This window comes from Anabrus simplex, chromosome 1 (genome assembly GCF_040414725.1).
Source record: "Anabrus simplex isolate iqAnaSimp1 chromosome 1, ASM4041472v1, whole genome shotgun sequence".
Lineage (NCBI taxonomy): Eukaryota > Metazoa > Arthropoda > Insecta > Orthoptera > Tettigoniidae > Anabrus > Anabrus simplex.
In genome coordinates, this window is record NC_090265.1 from 1299835541 (window position 1) to 1299858908 (window position 23368).

Below are 23368 nucleotides of genomic sequence, written 5' to 3' on the forward strand. Positions count from 1 at the left end.
ATGGAGGGATTTAGGGAGAAGAAAAAGGCAACGACATCAGCTAAATAAGTTATATCGCGCTCCTTAGTTGGGCATAACGAAGAATCTCTATATTCAAAAGCCAAATGTCACCCACTAACTGATCACTGTATCTCCGAAAGCCACTGACTCAGCGGGTTCAAATTTCGCTCTGTAAGACGTTCACTAAGAAAGTGTTTGAGAGAATTCAACCCCTAAGGGGATGAAACTGGGATTAAACCCCGAAAACTAAAATATTAATTACTCCAAAACTGTTCGCCGTACAAAGTTGAAATGCTACGTAATGGTTCCTCCTTTATGTCCTAACCGACCTCGATAGCTGTAGTCGCTTAAATGCGGCCGTTATCCAGTAATCGGGAGATAGTGGGTTCGAGCCCCACTGTCAGCAGCCTTGAAGATGGTTTTCCGTGGTTTCCCATTTTCACACCAAGCAAATGCCAGGGCTGTACCTTAATTAAGGCCACGGCCGCTTCCTTCCAATTCCTAGTTTTTTCCTATCCCATCGTCGCCATAAGACCTATCTGTGTCGATGCGACGTAAAGTAAATGTTCAGTCTTCAGCCCTAAGGCTGGTTGTATCCTCAACAGCTCTGCCATCAGCTGTCATAAAACAGCAAAAAAAAAAAAAAAAAAAACCCTCCATATGTGCGTCTCGGATAGATTTCGAATAGAACCCAAGCTTTTGACACGCACTCTAATGATTAGGGAATGTGTACTATCACCTCTAGTACCCTACCGACTAACATTTAGAATGTAAAAAGTAATCTTGGACTGTTGGGACTCGAACCCATAACTGCGTGGCAGCATCAAACGTTGTTGCCGTAACTACGATGGCTACCTAAGAAGCTTTCTATTAAGTTGCTTGTGTGCAACTCATATAGTGAGTAGCAACTACTGTACTTGCTAGCTTGGGGAAATCTTTAAAAATTTTGTGATAGCTGGAGAGGAAACATGTTATATTTTATAAATATGTATACATAGATTACATTATAACAATTTATTTTTCTTATAGGATCAAGCATATGTAGATTCATCTTGATGTGTAGCCATCTTGATTCTTACAGTAGCGTCCCCGATAGGAGCCAAGTCCCAGATAAGAGCGGTAACTGCCTCTCCAACTTCGGCATAGCTAAACTCGAGAATATTCTCCTAGATTGAACATAAACGCAAGTCGTAGTACGCGTTTTCAACCGAACTTCTAGATAAATGTGCTAACTGCCACATAAACCGCAGTTTTAACAGTGTCGTAGTACAGATCCAGTGATGCATGTGCTGCGGGTCAGTATTTTGCCCCCCTCAACATTCCAATAACCAGCGCAGTAGTCCGCAAGTTCTCATAGGGTAGAATGTTAGACAGGTGAACAAATCCCGGATGCAAGACCACCCTGACATTTAAAATTAGTAGGCTACAGCTAGTTACAACAAACTTCCCTCAATTTGGTATAAATCAGGCATATAGAAGATATTTTTATGCTGACTGGACTAGTTTGAAAATCCTGATTTGCATACACAGTAGTTTTCTACTGGACCTACTTCCAGATATTTATTAAAAACAATCCAAGTGGTCAATTTCCATTTGCGATCACACCACAGATAGGTCTTATGGCGACGATGGGATAGGAAAGGGGAGTGGAAAGAAAGCGACCATACCCTTAATTAAGGTACAGACGCTGCATTTGCCTGGTGAGCAAATGGGAAATCATGGAAAACCATCTTCAGGACTGATGACAGTGGGATTTGAACCCACTATCTCCCGAATGCAAGCTGATAGCTGCGTGACCCAATCCTCACAGCCACTCACTCGGTGAACAAACTCTTGAATTGGTGTATGTTGCAGTACAGTGGTTTTGCAGCCACGTTTTCATATATTTCACAGGCTTAAATCGGCCATTTGAATGTATAAGGCTGGAGAGGTAAACAGCGAACAGTGGTGTCCATTAGTAACGATGGCTGATAATGTTATTCATCAAGCTGAACCTTCGATGTTCACGATTACGAGCTTAGCTGCAGAGTTAAAACTCGCTGTCAGAACTCTGAAAGAAAAAAAGAAAAAAAAAGAAGCCGAAGTAGAAGGTGTACACAAAAAATCAGAAGGTATACTCTAATGAGTGGAGTTAACCAGGGGGTATACGGCGTATAACCGAGTATGCCCTGCATATGACGGTATTTCGAGCCGCAACGACGATCTGTTAAATATTGAAATATTAAAACTCCTAAGGGTTTAAATGGGGTTTCGCTCCGAAAAATAGTAATTCCCTCAAAATCATTCGACGTACGAAGTTGAAATTTCACATGATGGCCACTCTTCTATGTTTTATATATTACTGTATGTAAGAAACGGTCTTAAAACATACTCCCCCCTCCTAAGGGGTTTTAATGGGAGTTAGACCCGATAACAGAAATATCCATTTCTCCGGAACCGTTTGACGTACGAAGTTAAAATTGTACATGATGTACATGATTGTACGTCCTAGATGTTACATAAGTAGCTTAATACTTTCCACCCCGAAGGGGCGTAAATGGGGACTAGATAAGAAAGAAAAGAAACACTTAGAAAATTGTTCGAAGTATGAAGTGGAAATTCTGCATGAAGGTTTCTCAGTTACGTTGTAGATATTGAACAAGTTATGTTTTGAGACATTCTAATCCTAACTGGTTGAAATTATGGTTTATTCCGGAAACAACAATATTAATTCCTCAAAACTTTTTTAATATACGAAGTTTTAAGTGTTATATGGTGGTTGCTTCTATGTCCTAATGTTAAATAAGAAACACTTTTAATTTGGATGAGCTCCGTTAATACATATTTCATTTCTCCGGAATCGTTCGACGTACGTAATTAAAATATGTTTGATGGTCGCGCCTATGTCCCAGATGTTAAATAAAACAAAGTTTGAAAATATTTTACCCATCAGGAGGTTATTTGAGGGTTGACCCAAAGACTAAAATAGTTATTTCCATAAAACCTCTCCCCGTACGAAGTTAAAAGTTAACGTGATTGTTGCTATTTTGCGTACTAGATGGGAAATATGAAATATTTTAAAACATTCCACCCCTAGGATGTTTAATAGGGGTTATCTCTTAAAATAAAAAAAAGATTAATTCCTGCAAAACAGATTGATGTACAAAGTTGAAATTTCACATGATGGTTGCTCTTTTTTTTTGTCCGGAAGTTAAAAATAAGATACATGTTAACATATTTTACCACTACAAGATTTAACTGGGTATTCGCTTTGAGAAAACAAGTGTTCATTCCTCCGAAACTGTCCGACGAACGATGTTGAAATTCACGTCATGATTGCTCTTTTATATCTTAGATATTAAATTATATTCTTTAAAAAATCACCCTTAGATGGATTTGATGGGGATTAGATCCAATAAAAAATCATATATCCGAAATTCTTTGACGTATAAAGTTGAGATTTTACGCGATGGTGGTTCTCTTTTGTGCTAGGTGTTATAATATGATACAGTATTTTAGACATTTCACCCCTGAGGGTTTTATTTGGAAGTTAGCTCCGAAAACAAAATATGCATTCTTCCAGAACTGTGCGACGTACGAAGGTTAAATTTAACATCATGGTTGCCTTTTGATAATTTACATGCTAAATCAATTAAATTTTAAACATCCAACCCCTAAGGGTTTAAATGGGGGTTAGGTCCGAATACAAAAACGGTCAATCTCTACTCCTTGTTTGACCTACAAAGTCTAAATTTAACACGATAGTTGGTTGTATGTTTTAAATATTAAGTAAGGAAGGGTTTTACGTTCATTCTAGTTCTATTGGAGTTCAAGTGAGAGTTAGATCCGGAAACAAACGGTTAAGAATAAAACTCTATTTTATTGATTTAATTTAGGATGACCCAGTCAGTGTACACACTCTCTCTCTCTCTCTCTCTCTCTCTCTCTCTCTCTCTCCCCCCCCTCCCCTCTCTCTCTCCCCTCCCCTCTCTCTATCTGTCATACTTGAAACTAAATGACATGTCAACAGTTCACTAATTAGAGGCTATTTACAAAGTCTCTAGTCCTCACAACAGATCTTCAGCTTGCTGGTGTTTAGATCTACCTGGAATGGACGACACTTCCATAATCTTGATTGACATATTTCACCTTTAACTTGGCATGCTCCACCATCATTTTACATAGCAGCTACATACACACAGGCTTGAACATAAGTCTGTTGACTATCACAACACACAACTGTTATACACTTGGTTTGACTCCAGACAAGGCTGATAACTCACACAATCAATTCATGTGGCTCCTCCACACACTGAACTACTCAACACATATCACTTGACAGTAACACAGCACCAATTCAGCTACTCCCTAACACCAAACAAAGACAACTGTTCTTTTATGCACTGGTTAATCTACTGATGCTGAAAGATTTGAACATCTTCAAATACCATCAGATTGCACTGGGATCGAACCCATCAACTTGAGCTCCAAAGGCCAGTGCTATGTAGTTAAAGTTTAATATTAGCTGAATATCTAGAAGCCCTCTGTGGCTCAGGCGGCAGCGCGCCGGCCTTTCACCGCTGGATACCGTGGTTCAAATCCCAGTCACTCCATGTGAGATTTGTGCTGGACAAAGTGGAGGTGGGACAGGTTTTTTCTCCGGGTACACCGGATTTCCCTGTCATCTTTCATTCCAGCAACACTCTCCATTAACATTTCATTTATCAGTCATTTATCATTGCCCCAAAGGAGTGCGACAGGCTTCGGCAGCCGGCACATTTCTTATCCTCGCTGCTAGATTGGGGTTTCATTCATTCCATTCCTGACCCGGTTGAATGACTGGAAACAGGATGTGGATTTTCATTTTAATTTTTCATTAGCCGAATATCCCTATAATCGACACATCTTACAAAATAACACGATATTTGCTCTTCTCTTGGAAGATATCCCATAACATACTAGGCAAGAGTGATAATGTTCTGGCTGTTGTCTAGCATTGACAGGTTAGTTATATTCAAGTACTTTCTTCAATCTTGTGGCGTTAAGATCTGGGTCAAATTATTACAAAAGACAGGGGAAAGTAGTTAGCTTCGGGGGTTAGGTTTTACAAAAGGTGTTTGCTTCTCATCTTGCTGTTGCTAACAATGAGGAAAATTCGTCCTTATAAGTGCAGTTCAGATCAAGGACACTATCAATTCCTGGGCCGTTCGAGGATGGGTTTACAACTGACTAACTTGGTAACAGTCTGAGGGTCCAGAGGGCTTTTTGCAAAGATATTCTGTCTGGTGACAACAGGGTTTAGTGACATGTTGTATTTGCTGAATTAAATGAAGATTACAAATGTTTGTTTTTTTTTCTGATGAGTCTACTTTTAGTTCAGTATCAAACTGGCCACAGGACAAGGTTTAGTGACATGTTGTATTTGCTGAGTTAAATGAACATCATGAATTTTTTTTTTTTTTTTTTTTGATAAATCTACTTTTAGCTCAACATCAAACGGACTGTCTCGGTTCTATGGAGTCTGGTTCAATCTAAGAATGTGGTGCAACAGCAACATTTGCATGTTAGCTGCACCTTTGTGTTGGAAAGGATATAGGTACTTCATCACATTAATGGCCATATCACAGTGGATATCTTGCAAACTATTTTGGTAATAAATGAGAGAATTTGCTAGCATGATGAGGTTGTCCAGTTCAGTGTGTACCTCTTTCCATTTCACTCACATCTTAGAGGTGGTGAGCTCACACCAAATGTTAAACTTATCATCAACTGATGTATTCCATCTACCGATTCAATTGCGATTGAAAATGTGTGGACTGAGATGAAGCATCACATGCAATCACAACTGCTGCAGCCTGCTCCACATAGAATGGACCAGCTGTGGGAACTCGTGACGTGTGGGATGATCTTCTGGTTAATGAAGCATATTTGCAGGCTGATCAACTCTGCCTCAGTTGATCATAGTCCCTATGATGGTTTGTCTTTATATTCACCTGGACATTAGTCCTTAGGACAAAAAAACAGATGAAGAGCAGAAAATACTGATGCATTTGAGTTAAAGGACAATCTTTTTTGTTTTGTTTTAAAATGCTTGATTTGAAGACTTCTAACTTTCTCAATAGATTTGAAGTTGAAGGAAAAGTTGACGTTTGTTTATATTGTGCTGTTCCATTCTTAAAGTTAGTATAAGAGTTTTTTGCTGTTGCAATTGCCGCAACTGGCTTAGTGTAGACTGGACCAGCTGGGGAACCTCTTATGATGTGTGGGATAATCTTTCAGATAATGAACATATTTTTGGATTGATAGAATCCATACCTTGGTAGATGGGGGAAATAATAGACTCGATTGGTGTTTGTTCTTTATATTCATCTACACAGTAGTCCTGAGAAGGAGCAAAAAGTGACAAAGGACTGTAAGGTACATGTGAATTCTCTGTATACACCAATTCAAGTTGTTGCCCTAACTCATTTTTGTGTGTTTCAGAGAGCATCTGTGTCACCAGGTGATAGAGAAAAATACCGTTCACGTTCACCTGATGTTGAGCCTGATCTCAAAAGGCGGAAGGAGGATAAGTTAGGCCATGTAAGTATAGATTTTATGTTTAAGTATACTTTAATACATTCAAATTTGGAAACCACCTTACATATGGAGTGAGGTAAATATGTGCCGGAAAGCCTTCCTGAGCTCTCAGTTGAACCCTTCCCGCTCTGTTACTAACTCAAAGGCTTTAAGCTGAATGGTAAGGCGTGTAACAATGGTAATAGGCTACATTTTGCAGTAATGGATAGTTCTTCTTACAAATATTTTAATTCACTATGTGACTGCATTTCACCAATGCTAGAGGCTGCTTGCCCATTAGAAAGTATTGTGGTGCTGTTGTTTAAGAAATGGCAAGAAAGAGCTTCATTTTGTAATGTTATTGGCTTTACGTCCCACAAACGACTTTTTTAATGGTTTTTGGAGACGCCGAGGTGCCGGAATTTAGTCCCACAAGAGTTCTTTTATGTGCCAGTAAATCTACTGACACAAGGTTGATGTATTTGAGCACCTTCAAATACCACCGGACTGAGGCAGGATCGAACCTGCCAAGTTGGGGTCAGAAGGCCAGCGCCTCAACTGGCAGCTTCATTTTTTGTAAGAAAACAATTTTGCCTGAACTAACTTGAATGGATGACTTGTTTCAAGGTAGTTGTGTAAGAATATTAAAAATCTAAGGAAATCGTCACAGTAGTTCATAAAAGAATATGCCCCTCGAGATTAGTCCATTCATATATTGGTAACGTGGTTGCTCAAATACATGGTGTTGGGACATGTGTAAATCACTAAGTCCCTTAAAACTGAGCAGTGGTACGCAATTAGTACGAGACCCGTCATTGATCCTGCATATTATGACATAGCATGGTGAATTTGGACATTATGTAAATACCCATTCACTGAAATTCTTATGGAAGAAGAAAACCCATCAGCATTCTTCAAGCAATTTACCACATTTTGCCCATTCATTGAAATGCTTGTGGAAGAAGAAAAGCCATTTGCATACTTCAAGCAGTTTAACTGAGCAGTTCACTGGAGATGGTAATTGTTGTCTTAAGAGCAACTTCAAACAGAACTCATTCAAATGCCACTCATATATAGTGATGGGAAGAGTACAAAAAAAAGTAATTGGGATCAATTACAGTTACTTCAGAAATATTTTACTCAATTATGATTACAAATTACTTTTACAAAAGGTAATCAGTAAAATTACAATTACTTTACAGGATGTTAGTTTCAGGGAAATCATTGATTTTTTTTTTTTTTTTGCTTGGGACTGGAAAAATACAAACATTTGCATGAAAAAGGAATATATCGTACTTCATTTTGTGTGGTTTTTTAGTATAGAGGCATTAAATGGCTATCATCACTAGGTAAGATTAAACATGATACCTTGGAATTTTCAAGATTATATTTTCCCATAGTCCACCTCTGTGGTGTAGTGGTTAGCGTGATTAACTGCCACCCCCGGAGGTCCGGGTTCGATTCCTGGCTCTGCCACGAAATTTGAAAAGTGGTACGAGGGCTGGAACGGGGTCCACTCAGCCTCGGGAGGTCAACTGAGTAGAGGTGGGCTGCAAGTGGTTTTCCGTGGTTTCCCACTTCTCCTCCAGGCAAATGCCGGGATGGTACCTCACTTAAGGCCACGGCCGCTTCCTTCCCTCTTCCTTGTCTATCCCTTCCAATCTTTCCATCCCTCCACAAGGCCCCTGTTCAACATAGCAGGTGAGGCTGCCTGGGCGAGGTACTGGTCATTCTCCCCAGTTGTATCCCCCGACCCAAAGTCCGAAGCTCCAGGACACTGCCCTTGAGGCGGGATCCCTCACTGAGTCCGAGGGAAAAGCCAACCCTGGAGGGTAAACAGATTAAGATAGATAGATATTTTTCCATGATGTCTATTTTAGTTAATGACTTTTAGCATTTGAAATGTTTTTCTATTTACTTTGCAGTTAAATGAATTGGTTCTTACAGTTATCACCGCTAATTGTAGACGTCGTAAGGGGGAGGTACATCTTTGCATTTACTGAAAAGATGCCCTACAGGACACTTGAAGGAATACCTGTGTTTAATTTTAAGAACATCATTGGAATGTCTTTGAAATGTCTGCTTCCATGCGTTGTATATCAATTACTAGAATGTAATGATTATAATTTAATTTCAAGAAGTAAATTACAAGTAAAAATTACATTTTGTAACAAGTAATGATTACAAGTAAAATATTTTAAAAAAATGCTACTTGTTTGGGGTGTCTTTTGCCCCTACTTGCACCATATGATATGAACCTGCGTGTAATTGGAATGGAGGAAGTGTAGAGTGTTGAATGTGAGGAAAGTAACATTAAGGACGACACAAACACCTAGTCCCCAGGTCAGGGATATTAATCATTTACAATTAAAAATCCCTGACCCAGCCGGGAATCGAACTCGGGGCTGCCGGGTGACAGGCGGACGCGTTGTTCCCTACACCGCAGGGCCGGACCAAGTAAAAATTACTAAGAATGTAATTGTTACAAGTAATTTGATTACTTTTACTCAATTACTTCCCAACTCTGCTCATGTACAATAAGGGAAGAACTACCATGTGCTTTCTTTGGTAGTAAGAGTTACTGTGACTTGTAAAAGCTGCTGTGAAGTAAAGAGAAAACAAAACCTTAGGCATTTTAAATTATATGTTAACTAGCTTACTGTACACTGTACTGTACACTTACTGTACACAGAGTTACAGCTGTTTCATATGTTGCTAGACATTTGCAAACAACAACTTTCAATACTTTTCTTATTGTACAACATTTGCCTCTCCCTGTATCTTGAAAATTATGAACATTTTAGAAATTTATGTTCACTGTTAATGAGAAGGAACCAAGAACTGTTGACAGGTGAACCATATCTGGCAACTTGAAATTTTCTGAAACTCTTCTGGTAATATGGTTCAGCTATCTTCCTCTTCTTTGTGCATATTCCACTTTGCTATAAAGTCCACTGTTTTGTATGCTAGTCAGTAATAATCAAGGGCATCATGAGGTGTGCGTTATGTCTTCTTTAACACAATCAAGCTGTCACTTCTTAGGTTGCTCATGGGGCAAGTATCCATCTGGAATGAGGTGCAGGGCAGTCTTGGCGATTGTTCATCACTACACGTGACATGACATGTAGAGCGTATTCAGGTTTAACAGATGTTGGTTAGCATTCAGAACCATAGAGGATGGCTGGGTGTATGATGCTCCTGTAAACCTTGGTGTTCAGGTGGATGACACAAGTGCAGGCGTTAGGTAACGTGTCTCCATCCAAATAGACCAGGGAGCCAAGGCATCTTGATTGCTCAACTTTCTCAAGATCCGGGTTGCCAATGTGGATGGTCCCGGGTGTCTGCGATCTGCACTTCATTTATTTGTTTTCATGGTGTTCAGCTGTAGTCCATTTCCTGCCGACTTAGCATCTCACTTCTGCACTTGCTCTTCAAGAGTATGACCTTCATCTGCGGCGAACAAGTCATCATCAGCATATGTGTCAATGGACATGGGGTGTGGATATCAGCTGTTATCATATCCGTACAAAGTATGAAGAGGAACCCAAATGTGGAAGAGAGGAGAGATTTCTTCTGGACAGTGCACCTTGCTGCTATATTTACGATACAGAAGCTGTGTCCAACAGCTGTACACCTCAGAAACATCATGCGATTGGAGTGCATGCCAAATCAGTTTGTGAGGGACTCGACCAAACACCTCCAAGTTTGAAAAGGGCATATGGACAGGTTTGTTTTCTCACAATGTTTTTCAGTTAGCAGTCTGGTATCATGTATGACATCTGTTGTCCCATTTCCCTTCACAAATTCACTCTTGTTTTGTGATACATGTAAAATCATGTTGGTTATAAAAGTGAAGATTCAGTCAATATACTCTGTTTTGTTATTTTTACTGTCTTGAAAATAGGCACGTTCTAATTTCCTTGTCATGTTTTAACATAATGTGTGTCTACTCCTTAGTCCTGTTTCATGATACAGTAGAGTTTTGCAAACTTGACCTAATGTGGTCAGAGAAAGTGCTTGGTTTCCAAAATGTCAAGGTATTTGATTTCTCTTTATATATCCAGGTAATGTTTAAACGTGTTCTTTCATAGACACTATTTATATGACTTAGTGAATTAAATAAACCCTTTCTTAATTCTAGGACAGTGATGGAGAGAAAAGTGATCAAGATTTGGTAGTTGATGTAGCCAATGAGGTAAGTAGGATATTTTCTGATCATCAAAATTACAAACTTATTCGTTCTTGTACAATGTAGGAATGATCATGTTGCAAGTTCCATTACTTGTTCAGGATCCAGCTTCTCCACATCCGAATGGTGAACACCCTGGAGATATCAGGGAGAATGGTGAAAAAAGTGGTATTGGAAGTATCAAGTCTGAACGGCCTCCAAGTCGCAGTGGTTCCAGTTCCAGCCGGTCAACTCCCTCCCTGAAAAGTAAAGATGTAAGATCTCAGCACCTTTTGTGCATCGCTATCAATGCTCCAGGCACTTTCCCGTATTCCTTGTATTATTTTGAAGAATATTTTGTATGTATAAATTTTGTTACTTTGTGCCATTCCAATAGATTAATCAATTTCTTTTCCCCCACATACTACTTGGCTGAACAATCAGTGTAGTGGTCTTTGGTTCAGAGGATCATGGATTCAATTCCTGGTCAGGTCGGGGATTTTCGATAGATAGATAGATAGATACACTCTCTTCTACATCATTTCTCACATTCAGGAGTTTATCAAAATAGTATTTCCACCTATTCTTTATTTCCTCTATAAGTATATAATTCAACCCCATTTTAGTCCTTTTCACTGCCCCCCTCCTCCCTCCCAAGTGGGTTTTCTGAAAACAAAAATATTTTTAAAGGAGATTCCATATACCAATCTTCATGTCTGTAATAGTCAAGTTTTTGAGTTACAGTGTAGATATACTCATTTTAAAAATTCACCACCTTTTTACTTCTTTTCACTCCCCCCCCCCCCTCCTCCCCAATGGATTTTCCAAAATTTCAAATACCAGTTTTCATGTCTGTAACATCTTCTATTTTTGCGATATAAGTATCCTCATAAAAATAATTCAACCCCTTTTTCACTTTTTTTCACTCCACCTCAAGTGGATTTCCAAAAATAGATGTTTATTTTTTTACCCTAGAACTGGCAGTGTTAATTCTTGTGGTGGCAGCCATATTTGGCAGCTTTTACTTTTCTAAATAAAATACAAAATATCCACAAGATATGAAATAAATCTATGAAGTTTTATATATATGAATGTAAAGCTGATACACTGAGGATTGTCATGGTGACACGAAGTTGCATAAATGTTTTGACTAGAAAAATGTACAGTCTGTTCAAAAGGTGTAATTCCTAAATTCAAAATAATAATAATAATAATAATAATAATAATAATAATAATAATAATAATAATAATAATAATAATAATAATAACTTTCGATCATAATGTACACAAAACTGGAACATATCACAAACAAACTGTGATATAGAGATTGTCAATAACGTACTGTATCTGTAATGCACTGGCAAATGTTTCATCAATCTGAGGGGTATATTATTGAAAATATTAGGGAAAATGTATTGGGATGTTATCATTTGGAAGCGTGACCTTAGACCACGTTGTTATGGTAGGTTACTTTACGGGAGGTTCGTCATCACTTTCACTTTCTGATATTTGATGCAAAGAAATAGCTGATAAACATTTCTGAATCTGTCGGTTCATTCTGAATAACCTCAAAGTCAGATGCGTCTCTTTCATCTTCCATTACTAATTTGCCGTAATGAAGCGGCGAAGGTGGCATATTTAGACACGCACACTGTACTAAAAATATATTGTATATATAATAAACTAAATAAAAACAATATATATACAGAAGTAAATAACTCACGGAAAACTATGAAATAGAATAGCAAAGCAGAACCCATGAGGGTTTGTTTACAAGCACTACAGAAATAGTGCTCAAACAGATCATCAAAAATCTGTGCTCATTTATTTCTGTGAAATTGCTTCCAAAGAGGTTGTAAATATGAATGAAACTGAACTTTCGGCTGTTGTCGACATCGAGATCGACAAGAAGTAGACTTACTACATGTAACTAATCTTATGATTAGACCCGTATTGAAATTTGCTATAAATACTTACAATATAGTGATTATTTTAATCCACCTATTCAATACAAATTGGTTTTGTGTTGCTAGTTCATAATACTACAACACGAATTTACAGGGACATGTTTCGCTTTATTTACAAGCATCTTCATATTTGGATTGTTTTTACAAATTTTTTTGCTTGAGTATAAATCCATGTTTAGTAATAATATGTAAAAAACATAGGAATTATGTACACATTAAAAGTATGATAATATGAATTACAATGTTGAATTGACGTAACCCCTCATTCTAAAATACATTGACGTCCAAAACATAGCAACTACAATTTAAAAATTTGGTTAAAATTGTTTTCACTATTACAGTGTTGAATTGGAGTAACCCTTAATTCTAAAATACATTGACGTCCAAAACATAGTAACTACAATTTGAAAATTTGGCTAAAATTGTTTTCATAATGCTGTGGTTGATTGAATCAACTGTAATATGGCTTTAAATTTGAGTCATAAATATAAACTGAAGGTTAAAATATAGGAGCCATTTTTTCTAAAAATCCATTGATTTCTGGAACACAGTAACTTCTGATATTGGAGATCACAATTATTAACCTTTTCATTCGTTTTGATCGTAATTCTCTCAATTAGTCTTAAATCTCTATACCCCTTGTATCATTTCTGCTGAAAATTTGTTAGTTTTAATAATAATATATTTAAGGAATAGATTGTTGCATCTCAATATATAACACAGTACATGTTACAGTTGTAACTCAATAAAATTTTGATTAGCAAGATCTTTAACTAAACTTTTCATTCAGGCTGTTTCAAAATCTGTTATTTCAAAGGTCAGTAATCTCAGTATCTAGCATTATACATCATATTTTCATTCGTCTACATGCTTTTCTCTATGCAGCTGGCAGCGAAATAATCATTTCTATATTTCTGATGGCAGCCTCTCATTGAGACAAATTGCAGTACTCACCATTAATGATTGCAGCTTTCTGAAAATAGGATCTAAGTGGAGAAAACTTCAACAGTGACCATAAATGAAAAATATGGACCATGCATGAAATTCTTTAGTCTTTATAGACTCACTGTTCCAGCCACAATCTTCATCAACAATCCCATTGAATGTTCCTTGAAACTCTTTGAAGTATTTAATGGTGAAAACTGTCCTCAAATGGAAATTCCTTTTCATATTGCTAGCTTGTGAAAGTTTGGAACCCTTCAGTAAATATCTATGTAAACAAGTAAACTTAAGTTTTCTGCATGAATACCTCTGATTGTAACCTGCCATTGATACCATAATCTGTCCATATGGTCGTTATATTTTCATTTGGTCTCTCTTATTTTAAATGCATTCAAAAACTTTCCATACTGGTACTGGTGCAAGAAAACAGGCAAATTCTACAGATGAAGAAACTGTTATACATAATTCAGATTTTTGTGTTCACTCCTACTCTTGTTGCATTTTCAGAAGAACATTTGTTGACCTTCTGGCTTTGGCAATCTCCAGAGAAATATGGAGGTGTAGCTTAGTTTACATTGGTATGTTTTAAAGCAAACTGCAACTATAAAATGTACTTATACAAATATTCAAAATTACTATAGCTCTGTTGATACGAGCATGCAACGTGGATTGGCATTTCTCTGAAGATGGTATCTCCTTAAGGGCTGCTTGCATATGGAAGTGTCTATACTATTTGACTAGTTATAAACATATTCAACAAGTTAGGTGTTAAGTTTTCCGTAGTCTTCCGGTTCTCTAGTTCCTGTTCAGAAGTAATGCTGGTATTGCTTTATAGTAGGAACTGACAACTCAATGCACTAAGCAACTTCAGCAGTAGAAGTGTGTGCAGAATATCATCTGAACTCCTAACTAGAATACTGTCCGCCTCCATAGCGTAACTGTTAACACTATTAGGTGCAGTCCTTGGAGGCCTCGGTTCTGTTCCCGGTACTGCTGGGAAATTTAAGTATGGTGGGCTGGTATGTGGTTTTAATGGTACATGCAGACCTCTTCCATAGAGTGTAATAGTACCCATTATTTAAAACAAGACCGGGCGAGTTGGCCGTGTGCGTAGAGGCGCGCGGCTGTGAGCTTGCATCCGGGAGATAGTAGGTTCGAATCCCACTATCAGCAGCCCTGAAAATGGTTTTCCGTGGTTTCCCATTTTCACACCAGGCAAATGCTGGGGCTGTACCTTAATTAAGGCCACGGCCGCTTCCTTCCAACTCCTAGGCCTTTCCTATCCCATCGTCGCCATAAGACCTATCTGTGTCGGTGCGACGTAAAGCCCCTAGCAAAAAAAAATATAAATAAATAAATAAATAAATAAATTTAAAACAAGGGGGGTCTGCGCCTCTTGTGTCACACCCTAAAGCTCTTTGAGCAAGTTCTTGACCAGTGCCTTCGCAGCATTGTCACTCATCATCAACCATTGTGGATTCATCAAAGGTTCTGTCACTACAGATGTGATTTGTACCACATGCATGCTGCTAGAGAGACATCACAAGAAGACAAAGCCATTACATGTAACTTTACTCGGTTTGGAGAAGGCCTTAGACGAACTTTGGTACTCACTGCACGACCATGGAGTTCCATGCTCCACAGCTCCTCATCAACTGGATTCGACTGCTCTACTCAAAAACCACCAGTCGTGTTAGATGTTCAGTTTGGCACCTCTGATGACTTCTGTGTGAAAGTTGACGTCCATCAGGGATCTTTGCTGTCACTGCTCCTTTTCATTCTTGTCATAGACACTATAACATCTGATTGGAGCTCCAGCCTTTCGCAGTTTTCACTTTGTCTTAACTCTGCAAAAACATCGTATTTGGAAACATGCCTTGCTGATTGCTTCCTCCAAGTTAATGGTGTAGATCTTCACAAAGCGAAATTGTTCAGATACCTGGGATCGTACCTGCAGGGTGAGGGTGGAATTGATGGTGATGTTAGAGCACGAGTCAGAGCAACATGGTCAAAGTGGAGGGAAGTAACAGGTACTTCATGTGATAGCAGAATGCCAATCCACCTTAAGTCAAAGATATATTGAACTGATGTATGTTGAGTAGCATTATAAGGCACAGAATGCTGGCCTGCGACCAAAACTATGTCAAATTCATACAATGGAAATGGACATGGTTCGCTGGACAATGGGTGTCACCCTCCAGGGTCACATCCGAAACAACACACTCAGGTAGCAGTTTGGTTGGTATTGCCCCCATTCCTCATTCAAGGTAAAATACAAGAAGGCTATGATGGTTTGGCCATGTTTTACAGGCAGCATTTAGAACAGTGCCAGTGCATTATCACCTTGGCGCTGACAGCCAACAATCAATTAACGGGGATCGTACCAACGGCTGCATAATCATGGGCCCATTTCATTTGAAATATATGCACATTAGCAAAACAAGAGAAAAATTTATCACAATCAGAATCTTACTCGAGAGTTTGGTTGGGGAAAATATACCCAACATCCTCATGCTAAAATAATGTAACCAGGTTAGCATAGTTCGCATGGTGACCCAGAGGAATTTTATGTGGAGTCAAATATACAAGGTACTACAGTATATTCTGTTACAGTACAAAATAGCAGGCAATGTCAAGCAGAGTCAGGTAACAGCGTATGCCATTAGAGAAGAAGAACCGTGAGTGATATAAACAAAGGAAAGGGAAGAAGTAACATGAGTTGAGGGCAAACTAGGGATATATTTTAAACTAGTTACATATGTAGATTGATGTGCCATTATATTACGACTACCAAACTAATACGGTGTAGAACCATGTTTAGCCTGCAGAACTGTGCCCACTTGGTGTGGCATTGGTTCAACAAGGTGATAGATGGCATCCTGGGATATCTCATACTACAAGCACAACAGCAGGTCTTCCAGCTGGCATACACTGCAGGGCAGTGGTGATGTAAACCTACTTCTCCAAGTTGAACCATTAATGTTCAATTGGGTTCATATCCAGGTTATTTGGGGGCCATGGTATCAAAGAAAATTCCCCAACATGTTCCTCGAACCAGTAGTCCAGAATCCTGGCAGTGTGGCATGATGCATTGTCATATTGGAATTGGCCATCACCAGCAGAATATGCTGTTCATATGAACAAATGAACTTGGTTTCCAAAAATGTCCAGATACTGTACAATTGTCAGGGCTTTGCATACTGCAATAATAGGCTACAGTATGTCCCAGGAAAACATTGCTCAGACCATCACACCTCCTCCACCAGCCTGTCTCTGCCCACCAGTGCAACCAGATGACATAGCCTCCACTAGTAATTGCAAGGCAGCCTTTCTCCAATCAACCACAGTCCATTGTTGATTATGTTTTGCCCATCTCACATGATGCTGTTGGTGGAGTGCAGTCATCATTGGTGTTTGACCGAGGTTTTGGCTGTGCACTGCACAGCAGTGTTCTGAATCGTGTGCAATTAAATTTTGCCCTGGTCACCACTGTTGTATCTCTAAACAATTTCTTGAACGGTGGCCCTGTGGTCAGTCTCAACAATGTGTGGCAGCCTCCGATGGCCTCTGGCTTCAATGAACTGCTGTCAAATCACAGCTGGATGACATGTTGTTTGCCCATCATTGCACCTCTTTCGATGTGTGTCCACAACAGAGACTCTTAGAGCAGCCAACAAGCCATGCTGTTTCAGAGATGCTGGTACCAAGACACTGTGCCATCACAATTTGATCTCTCAAAACTCGAAAAGATCGACCGCTTTTTCTGTTCTGCTACTGGAGACATGATTAATAGCAAGGCTGTAGATCTACGCTATACATACCATACCGCCAGCATGTCGCGTATACTGCTCCACGCTCAAAATGCAATAAATGTTCCTGGGTCTGGGTGGTCATAATGTAATGGCTCATCAGTAGGGCCCGGATCTTTACGCAGTAATAGGTTAGAATACAAACTTGCTGAAGCGAGTAACAACTACAGTCTACCTGCACAACAGTAAAGCTATAATGCTTATGTAAACCTCATAGCACTACTGTCGTGCAGGTAGACTATAGTTATTACTCGCTTCAGCAAGTTTGCATTCTAACCTATTACTGCATAAACATGTGGGCCCTACTTATCAGTCATGTATATTTTAGTTCAGTGGTCAAACATATACAAAGGAATACAAGATAAAGTTGAATCCTATATTCATACAATAATCAGACCTTTAAAAAAAAAAGCAGTGAATTAACAATCCGTGAAAATAAACTCACACTTGAATAAAAGGGGGCTATACAAGATCGATCGTCTTAGAATGAAGAAACAGTAAAAGGTGTAAAGTTAGGGTTGCCATAATTGTCTGCCACAAAACCGGGACAAATACATATTAGCAAATAATTCCTGTGTATCACTGTACCTACATGATTTTTTATGTCACTTTTCCCCCCACGTGCAATCGAAAAATAGCAACTGTAAAGAAAAATATTATTTTTAAATTACCAAGTCTGACTTCAGATAAACGGTAAACCGTAAATGAAATTATTTCATCAAACATTTGTTGTATTTCTTGTATAAAAAAATAAAAGAAACTTGCTTGCATAGTTTACATTCCACCTCATATTCACTTCTACCTCGTTTTATTGAAGGAAAATCTTTGCAAGCTGTCCACTTCATGGCCGTAACGATGAGTATAATCAAATCTTTAGCGTATTCATCTTTAAATTTTGTTTTCCATTTCGATGCCATGCTTAAAAATGTTAAATATTCACTCACTCAGAATATCACACTGAATTTAATCGATTCCTACAGATTATTCTTCTTCGAACACAGAATAGAACAAGATTCTTTCCATTATTCTAATTGAAAACAATCTGTAACACCAGAAGTACTAAAGAAGTGATAATTCGATAGTTTACTTTGACTACTTCATGGATAAGATCGATAAGGTAAAATTTAATGGATACTTCTTGAGACTCAACCATTCAATTTACTCAAAGTTTTAAGAGATTGGATGGGCGTTTAAATTGTATTTCCTTTAGGAGTAAAGGGATTATTTTTTAAAAATCTGGGACTTTTAGTCAGCCGGACGGGACATTATTTATACCACTCTAATCCGGGACAATCCCGGTTTTCCGGGACGTATGGCAACCCTATGTAAAGTCCATACAAACTTATTGAAGGCGACAAGCACGATTGTACATTGTAAAGCTTTACAATACAGTGTACATAAATTTGAAAACTGTGAATTAAAAGAAAGAAAAGGGACATGACAACCCTAACAGGGCACATCTGCTGAAATTGATAAAGATTTCCCAACATTTTGAAAAGGAGCTACAAATAAATACAAAATAGTTCAGTGAAAAAAGAGAAAAAGAGGTGGGAGTAAACCCAAAACTATTAAAATATTCACAAAATTTCAAGTCAAAAATAGGGCTCTTTTATAAGTGCTTCAATTTCTAAAAGAGTAAAAATGCATATATCAATAAAGAAAAATGTTAAGCTTTTTAATACACTATGAACAAATATCTGTTGACGTAACATGAGAAAAAATGGTAGAAGTAAGTTTCTCCAGGTTAAATGAAGAAACCGCTTCTCATGATGAAGTATTAGGGAGTCAATAAAACTTTCCATATAGTTCTCGATCAACATAAGTTAATGATATTCTCACAAGCAACACTTACGGATTAAGGATGATGAATGCAGTATAGACCTGAGGTATGGTAAAGGAAATAAGAATATGCTACGCAAAAACCAGTTTGCTTAGGAAAAGCCCTGAGATAATTAAAATTTGCCATGAAAGGAAGGAAAAACATTTACCCTTGCTGCTCAGCCACCTTGCTGGTCACTTTTACAATCATAAACGATATACTGGTGGAGAGCAAAGCAAGATTTATATAGGATGTCTGATGTAATAAGTCCTTGAGCATCATAGACTGGGAAGTTTCTCGAGTGTTCTAGAGACTGTTGAGCACGCTAATGTAGATGGCAGGGTGTAGCAAACAGGTGATGACTGAGTGTAACATGAACAGCCGAGGGATGCCGTCACACCTGTTGGGTTCCATTTTCGTCCTTTTGTGTGTGCCCTGTGTTCCTAGTCTTTTACTACTTGTTTTCATCTTTATTTCATTTCTTTCCTCTTTCCTGTGTTTATCTATCCTACACTTCCTACATCAGGACTGAAGATCTGTCATGATGACCACGCATTGAGTGTTGAAGCCTGCCCTTCTGATAAAGCTGGGAAGCGGAAACAAGCTTGTCAGGGGCTGGGAGGAGGCAGATGTGGAAGAATAGGGATTAGTGAGGAGAGAGCCAGTCACTTTCAAGAGAGAGAGAGCAGTGTGTGAAAGATGTCTTTGTCCTTTTGTGTTTTATTTTTATTTTTCCCTCTTCCCACACTGGCCTGTCCTTGTGTTTTGTTTATCCTGTTATGTATTCCTTTCGATATTCCTAATATATGACTTAAGATATCATTGTGTGTATTCAGATCTTCCTTCCCAGCTACATAACTTCGGATTTATTTTTGTATATATCGGTGATAATATTAGAATATCACATATTGTTCAGTTAAATATAGGTTTAAATTAGTTTTCTTTTTGCTTATTTTATTTACTTATTATTGATTAAATAAGAACCTTTATAATATAAGAACCTTGTTCTGTTGTCAGGCCGACAAACCCTCCACTCCGGTGTCCAAAGCCACGACGCCCACGGGTTCCGGAGGACCCACGCTGCCTGGCTCAAGTGGAGTGAAATCTGCCGTGCCCGGAGTGGTTCTTCCCCCGGGTGCATATCCCCCCTTCTCCCTAGTGCCTGGGGGAGTTGGGGGCTCCCGAAGCAGTGACACTAGCCCATATAACAGCGTTGCACCTTCCCCGTATTCCAGGCCACCAATGGTACTAATTTTTACCACATCGTACTAAACTTGTGCATAATGTACTCTGTCACACTAATTTTATATGATCTGTACATTTTGTAGTTAATTAACCCATTACAGTGTGAAACAAGAAAATAACTTTCATTCCACTTATATGCAGATGACCTTCAAATATACAGCCACAGCAAAAGAATTGAATTATCAGATACAATACAAAACATAAATGCTGACTTGAAAGAACAAAGCAAATATGTACAATCAAACACGCCTCTCAGAAGCTCCTATGTGCAGTTGACAGCACACTTATTCTACCTCTCCTAATAAGCGATAAAATCATCCCTTTAAGTACAACAGTGAGAAACCTTGGCTCGACTATGATTGAAACTCTAAACTGGATGGAATATACTAAAAATGTAAGTCAGAGGGATTTTGCTTAGCTTCATCTACTGAAAAGAAACAGATGTCTTGCCACCAAAGATAGTCCAGACTTTAATCCTTCTATCCTCAACTACTGTGACATAATCCTTGTTGATGAACTTAACCATAATAGGTATTTTATTTGATCCTGTATTGACTTGTCTAAATCTATTAAAGAAACTATTTAAAATATTTTGTGTTGGGTCCACCTTATCAATCACTTTTAATGATTGAAAATTATTTAATCTGTCATACATGAAAAGGAATAATTTTCAATCATTAAAAGTATATTGACAAGGTAGACCCTACATAAACTATTTTAAGTAGTTTCTTTAATAAATAATCCTTGTTGATGCAAGTAAGGAACAAATGATGAAACTGCATTTAGATTTGAACTGTTGTGTATTCATTTTTAACTTGAACTATCAAGAACATCATCACTTGATAAAACCTGATAAAATATGTAAATACCACATACTTGCTACACAGGAGTTTGTGTAATAATACAACTTGTTTCAGTATATTTTCTCTAAATTACACTTTCCTCCTTTCATAACTGTAGCACTTGCACTGGCACTACCCTTGCTACTGTGACTGCTTCTGGACTTTGAAATTTCTTACCAGTCAGTGTCAGAAATGCTAAATTCAAAAGATTTTGCTGAAATTACCTGTTGAAAGCTCCAGACTGACGTGTGCACTATACAGTTCAGCATGTGAATGACGAAGGATTGCGAATGCTTTTCTTGTACATGTAGACCAAGTTGATAGTTTTGTAATTATTGTGTGTGTTTGTATTTGAACAATATTACTTGATATTCATATTGGTTAATGTACAGAATACTATTTAAATTATTTTTTGCCTGCGAGAGTGATAGTATAATGCAACTCTGTTAGATTATAAGTTAAATATATCTGTAGATAACAGTTGTGATTAAGTGTAAGAGAGGGCCAGGCACCGTAACTTCACCACTTGAAAGAAGCCTTAATGAAGTGAGTGAATTAATAATTATGGATTAATATTTTTATATCATGAGTGGAAGTCATACTAGCAAATTCAGGACTTTTTCATTTTTAATTTGATTTTCAAAGACACTGGATTCAACAGACTGCTGTTTCGGAAGCAATTTTTAAGTAAGGGTTGCTGGGAAAATGGTAAGATAGGAAATGGGGAGCTTAAAATATAAATCTGAGTTTCTAAACTCAACTTCCGCTGTACAAATTACATGAACGCTGGCATACAGTTATTCCAAGCATCTTTCCTCAGTATTTATAACCCTCTTATGGGTGTAGTATGCTGGTCTCTCTGTCTGTGATGTACAATATTATAGGTTAGGATCCACCTTTCAATACTCCGTAATAAGATGGTAAAAAGTAGTTACAACCTGTTTAATGGGACCGGTTTCAACACATTTTAAGTGTCATCATCAGCCAATTAGCGAAGATCTTAAAACATCTAGCACATTGAATACAGGCAAAAAATTAACATTGTATCATAACGTAGCAATTCAGTAAATGTTCAAAACACAATAATCACAGTCAAGAGAGTAAACAGAACATCACTATCTTGCGCCGAAAACAAATATAGCTGAAGTTCATAAGCAGGTCAAATATTCACTTATGTAAAGTCGTTGCTAGGCAGGTCTTGTAGGCATTTGTTTCTCCGGCTGAAGAGCAAAAGGTGACGTGAATGAAGTCCTAGGAAAACAGTGTAGGATTTAATTTCGTCAAATTTCAAAGTGGATATATAGGTTTTTTAAAATAATTTAAAACGTTAAAAAAGAATAAAGCCAAATAAAAAATATATTTAAAAAAATAGGAAGAAATAATGAAAGAAATACGAGGTTCAACTCGAAACAACTTGCCGTAGTAATTGATAAAGAAATGATAAATAGAGAAAGGGGGGGACGTTAATTAGAGGGTGGTGATGGTGGTGGTGGTGGTTATTGTTATTAGAGGAAATACAATTGGGCAACAATCCTTAATATAATACTAATTCGAAGAAAAAAGAAAAAGAACCGACACTTCGAAAAATGAAGATATCGGTTAAAGGAAGACAAGGGCCACGAAGGGCGTGAAAATGAAAGACTCCCTAGCCCTCGCAAACCTAATAGCATCGGGGTCGGAAAAGAACAAGAATTGACCAAGGGAGGTCGGACAGGATAGATGAAAGTGAGGAGCCTGGCACAAGTAAGTGGAAGCAATGCCAGGACTCAGCTAAGGGCCCCCGTGGTCGTCAACCTACGTTCCGAAGTTCAGAGCCCCTGGGGGATGGAGGGTGGGAAGGAAAGAAAAATGGAAGGGATCCGATACTTCGAAAAATGAAGATATCAGCCAAAAGAAGACAAGGGAGGCTCCAGGTTTAACTTCCAACCAGATGGGGATTTTTATATATATTTGAGTGCTGGTTTGAGGTCCATTCAGCCTATGTGAGAACAACTTTGGAGCTATCGAGCTATCTGACAGTGCTATTGAAGCCCCATTGT

General features: G+C 38.2%; 1 protein-coding gene across 2 annotated transcripts in view; it reads left to right on the top strand.

The window, feature by feature from the left end:
• The window catches only part of gro (groucho), a 628688-nt gene that overhangs the window by 553843 nt on the left and 51477 nt on the right, over positions 1-23368 (top strand). For both annotated transcript variants that reach the window (XM_067137706.2, XM_067137707.2), the window contains exons 9-12: positions 6463-6561; positions 10679-10732; positions 10828-10980; positions 20260-20487. In XM_067137706.2, the coding sequence (XP_066993807.2) occupies positions 6463-6561; positions 10679-10732; positions 10828-10980; positions 20260-20487 (534 nt within the window). The remainder of the gene's footprint in view (positions 1-6462; positions 6562-10678; positions 10733-10827; positions 10981-20259; positions 20488-23368) is intronic.